The 5,553-nt window shown below is 30.1% G+C and overlaps 1 protein-coding gene across 1 annotated transcript; it reads right to left on the reverse strand.

The window, feature by feature from the left end:
• Positions 1-356: 356 nt before the first annotated feature.
• YUC10 (Flavin-containing monooxygenase family protein) lies at positions 357-5,162 on the reverse strand. Its single transcript, XM_039044564.2, has 5 exons — positions 4,845-5,162; positions 4,210-4,531; positions 2,684-2,917; positions 2,256-2,378; positions 357-690 (listed from the first exon to the last, which is right to left on the reverse strand). Exons 1-5 carry the CDS (start codon positions 5,135-5,137, stop codon positions 511-513), a joined length of 1,152 nt encoding a protein of 383 aa, XP_038900492.1. The 5' UTR covers positions 5,138-5,162; the 3' UTR covers positions 357-510.
• Positions 5,163-5,553: the final 391 nt, after the last annotated feature.

Genomic DNA, 5,553 nt, shown 5'->3' on the forward strand with positions numbered 1-5,553 from the left:
AATGTGGGCTTGGGTTTGGATTTGGACAATCCTTGATCTCAATCAGGTAGATTTTGGACTTTGTTGGTATTTGGACAAAAAAACTTATTTTTGGGCTCGAGCCTAAATTTCATGATCCCCAATTAGGATCCAACCAACAATTATTCAAACCAATAGTCATGATCGAAAACACATGTGTCATTATTATTTCAAACACTTAAAATAATTCTAAATTTAATAATGTGTGATTTCATCGTTAATTTGACTAAGTTGAGGAATGAGTAACAATTTGTTTGATTGGTTAAAAAATTTTCATGGAAGAACATGCAGGTCATTTAAGAAGCAAAAGCTAATAATTAAAGTAGCATCATATAATATAAAAATAAAAGAAATAAAGTTTATATAAAATTATGAAGTAAAAGTGAAGGCAAAATAGTTTGCAAACCCAAATAAAGATATAGGGTTACAAAAGCTAAGCATGCATATATATAACTTGAGAAGTAGTGTAGGTAGGAGAGGGTAAGATGGGTATTATTTGAATTTGTTAGATATAATGTTGCTAATGTCTTGTGCTACAGCCTTTGCATCAGCAGAAACTCCAGCCAACCCTTGCCTTGACAATCCAACACAATAAACCTTCTTCTCTCCCTTCCAATGCTTTGGGATTCCATTTCTTGGCATTCCCCTTTCATTTAGCACCAATTCATAATCCTACATATATATGTACATATATTCATCAATAATTACAAACATACGCTATTAAATTTTCATTCACAACTTGAATTATTCAAAGTTACGCTTCCATTCACATCAATACGATCCAAAGAAAATTTCGAGTTACACCATTAAATTTTGAAGGTTGTATTAATTTAAAATCCTAAATTATTTGTAACGGTATCAATTAACGGTTCCCCTTTAGACTTAGCTTGTCGTGCGTAATAGACCTTTTAAATTGTTATAAATGAATTAATTTAGACCGTTTATTAAGATTATATTTGAGAACCATTCATGCATTATATTCAATTCTTACACTCGTGTATATGGACTTTTTCAAATATTGGATTAATAAAATGAAGGGTTGAAATTGATGCATGGACAATTTTTAAAGGAGAGTCTAAATTGATTAACTTAGGAAAGTTTAATTGATAAAATTATAAGTATAATATTTATCCAAACAAAATATAATGTCCACTTAAAGAGTTTAAATTGATATTCTCGTCAAGGGTTGTTTGGCCCATTGAGATGGTAATAAGAATATATTTTCATTTTCATTTTTCCATATTTTATACTAGCGATATCTATTTTCTACTTTATAAAATATTTTAAATATCATAAACCAATTCTAATTAATTTTAGAAATAAAATTTAATTCTTTTTAGAGATAAATATGGGTTTCATCCGAAAACTAAAGTAATTAATTAACAATCTGAAACTATTGTAGATAAATATGAGTTTTCTTCTCAAACTAATTGTGAATTAGTAGATTATACCTAATAATTGGGAAGGTCTCTCCATCTTTCTTTCTTACGTGGGATACATTTGTAACTTTCATTACGTAAATTTCGCTTTAAAAATATTATAAATTAAGGGTATTTTTTATTAACATTTTTTCGGTTGTGTTTTTCAAAACAATAAAGTTACTACGAGTGTAAACAGGTTGGATTGAATTGGATTGAGGGTATTTTTTGAACTAGTAAAAAAATTCAAATTAATCGAATTGGCTACCCGAATTACTCAAATAGGGTCATCAACCCAATCTAACTCTTATAATTTGGGTTGAATAATCCAAGTTATTCGAGTTGTTAGATAATTTGAACATCCCTAATAACTATATATGTTTTATATCCTTCTGTGTTTGATTTATGGTTTTCATAGACCTATTCAATGCTACATGAGAAATTCTGTATAAGTCTTTTACATAAGCTTTTAAAGTCATAATTATTAGTATTATAGTGATGATTGTGTATGCGTGATTTTTTTTCCCTCATTTGAAAATATTTTTTTAAGTATTTAGTACGGTAAATTATAAATTCAATACAACATTTTATTTCATCATAAAGATTTTATACTCTTCATTTTGTTTTAAAATCTTCACATTTTTGTAACCACATAAATTTGGCTCAACAAGTCTAACAAGAATAGTAAAAAGTGTGTAATATACAGACAGATTACTAATATGAAATTTAAAAGTAAAAGAAAATTTATATGGTAGAAAAGAAAATAAAAAAATAAAAAAATAAAATAAAAAAAAGCTTAAACTTTGGTGATGTAAATACCTGCAGCCAGTTGTTAGCAGAGCTTTTATAGCCAGTGGCAAAGACAATGGCATCAAATTTCTTCCTCACTCCATTTTCAAACTCAATTGTTTCCCCATCAATGTTTGATATCTGTGGAACAACCTATATATACATATATTTAAATTTTGTGCAGCACAATATATATGGTAATAATAATCAAAATTTGTGTAACCGTAATATAGATCAATCATAATGAACTACAATCACAAACGTAATTAAATTGTTTTTACTATATTTAGATATAATTATGAATCTATCAGATTTGTTGTTACCATTACTATTACTATTTAGGGTTAACGATAACGGTTTTGATAGATGTGACAAGAAATGTAATAAATTCATAATGTTCATGTTGTAACAATAACAATAATGGTAATGATATGGATATAATAAAATATATAAAAAACCTTAATTTGACCAGCTCGGATCTTGGAAATAGTTCCGACATCAATGACGGGCGTCTTCCCGGCGGCGTATTTGAGCTCCATAGGACCCAACTTGGGGCGACAAATCCCATAAGCCGACATGTCGCCAAATTTGAGCTTAGAGAGGGCTGTGAGAAGTGCATCCACAACATACATCGGCATATACTTCATCATAACCATTCCCACATACACCATTTCTCTGTTCAGCACGTGCAACTTCAATACCCATTTTCCACCGTTAGATTCATCCACCCAAAAAATATATATATATATAACGATACTTGAGTGAATTATAAGTTAAAAAAATACTAAAAGCTAGTTTTAAGATTGATTGAAAGTAGACGTTGATTGAATTTAGATACAAATAATAAGTTTAAAGTACGGAAGAAAAAAATTAAGATTGTTTGGAAATGATGGGGGTGAGAATAGTTATGTGTATAACTTTGAAGAACTTTAAATCATAGTGTAATTGAATTTATTAAATTATTCTTAAACCATATAATAAAAAATCATAGCAATACAATCTTCCACGTACATAAGTTTTGTTTCATATAAAGGTTTTTCCTTTTTTTCCGTTTGCAAAGGTTGACATATATAAAAATACGTTAATGCAGTGAATGTGATCAAAGCAAATGAAATTTAGGAGAACACGTGTTTAGATGAATGCATGCAAAATTATCCAAAATTTAATTCTAAGTTAATTCCATATATAAGAAGAAAAATCTAATTTAATTAAAGAAAAGAATGAAATTATATATATAGGAACACTTTTCCATGCAACTAGGTCTCTCTCATGGTTTACCTATGCAATATAATATCTTAAACATCAATTATAAGCGAATGCATGTAGCTCCGTAAGTTTTGACCACAATATTTAGAGAGAGATAAATCTAACATTTATAATTAATTTAAGAGAAAAATCATTATTAAAAAGAAAATATAAATCTTATCATATTTTGATAATGTCAAGAAAGAGAAAGATACAATTTTTGAGTAAAAAAAATAGTGACAAGTGTATTATGTACAACAATATAAATGATCTAATTTGATATATTATGTTAAATTATCATTAGATCCAAGTCCTTAAGAGAAAAAAAGAGAAATCTTATTACCATAAAAAGGAGAACTATAATATCAACTATTGCATGTTGAATGGTTGGATCAATTCTAGGAGTTTGACTTTGTATAGTGATAGATAGTATGCTATTTTAACGTATAAAATCCAAGTTTTTAAGGAAGAGTGAAACTGTAGTTGAGTCTTCTATTTGTAACAATTTATATTGAAAAAGAATTTCAAATTTTGGCCAATTTAAATGTATCTTAGTTGGCTAAGAGATCATATCACATATTGGAATTCTCTTACCATAAAATCTTATGGGTATTGGAGAAATAAGGTTGTTGCATGCATATACAAACAATTTTAACTTATTACTTTCCTATTTATCATGTTAAATTAGTTTAAATTAAAATCTAATATTGAACTTAAATAGAAATTAGAGACAACTTACAGGGCTTCTAATAACAATTGAAGGCTGAGCTCCATAATTAGAGAGGTCATAAGCAATTTCCATGCCAGAATTTCCACATCCAACCACTAAAACATCTTTCCCTTCAAATGCTTGTCCACTCTTATAGTTACTTGAATGAACAATCTCTCCGCCGAAGGTGTTCAACCCAGTCACCTCCGGCACGTGCCCGACGCTGTTCTCTCCGCTCGCAACCACCAAGAACTCCGCCGCGTAAACCTCCATCTCCCCCGTCTCGATGTTCCTCGCCTCCACCCTCCAGTTCTTCTCCCCATCCTCCTCTAACCATGCCCTCTCCACACTCCTGCAAATCAACAACTCTATCAAACTTTTGGCTATGTGTCGATAGTTCCGTTTAATATCGATATTAAAAGTTAACCAGAACATCACTCTCGTGAATATTATGTTAATAATAAAAATTCTTAACCTATGTTCAAGTTAACTTAATTCAAAATTTCATGTCAACTAATATAAAGCTAAAATTACCAATATTGAAGTCAGGGATTTGATTAGAATTCAAGAGTTTTGAGATGTAACATTCTTAGTGACATATTCATAAGAGCAAAAACTTTGATATTTCTGTCTATACTGATATTATTTAAAAAGAACTTCATTACCTACGATAGCGAGGCTTTACGTTGAACTTGGAAACGTATTCGTCGAGATACTGGACAAAGGTGGCTCGGGACATGAAGGTCGGGGTGGAGGAGGAGTGAGACATCAAGGGAAGAGAGCAAAAGTCTTTAGCTAAGTGAAGGCATAAACGATCATAAGCTCTCTTCTTCCAAAGAGAAGCATAGCAATCTTCTTTCTCTAAAACAATGTTCGGAATTGAGAGATGATTTAGGTAAGCTGAGGTAGCCAAGCCAGAAGGGCCAGCACCAACAATCACCACTCTCACTTCTTCCATTCTACCAATAATATGAACAACCGTTTTTTTTTCCTGTGATTTATTTTTTAAAATTGTTGATCCTTTTATAGTGATAGGTAGATGCTAGCTGCCAAAGTTGTGAGGTTAATGGTTAATTAACTTTTAGTGACGGTTTCATTATTCTTGGTGTTTGTTTTCAGTAAAAGCATTTTTGAAGAAATGTTTTTAGGCTAGATGCACCATTTTATATGAAAATTGCAAAAACACCCCTTTTTTCTCTTCTTTTTAGAGTTGAATGACACGTCGGGATTGTGATTAATTCATACTTTTGACCTTCTAATCATTGAAATATGTCTTAACCAGTTAAAATATACATACTTGGATTGACACCACTAAAGTCATGTTTGATAATATTTTTTTTTTTTGGGTAAGTTGATCACATTTTTTTTTTAAAA

Source organism: Benincasa hispida, chromosome 10 (assembly GCF_027475165.1).
Source record: "Benincasa hispida cultivar pf3 chromosome 10, pf3_genome.v1.1, whole genome shotgun sequence".
NCBI classification, from domain to species: Eukaryota; Viridiplantae; Streptophyta; class Magnoliopsida; order Cucurbitales; family Cucurbitaceae; genus Benincasa; species Benincasa hispida.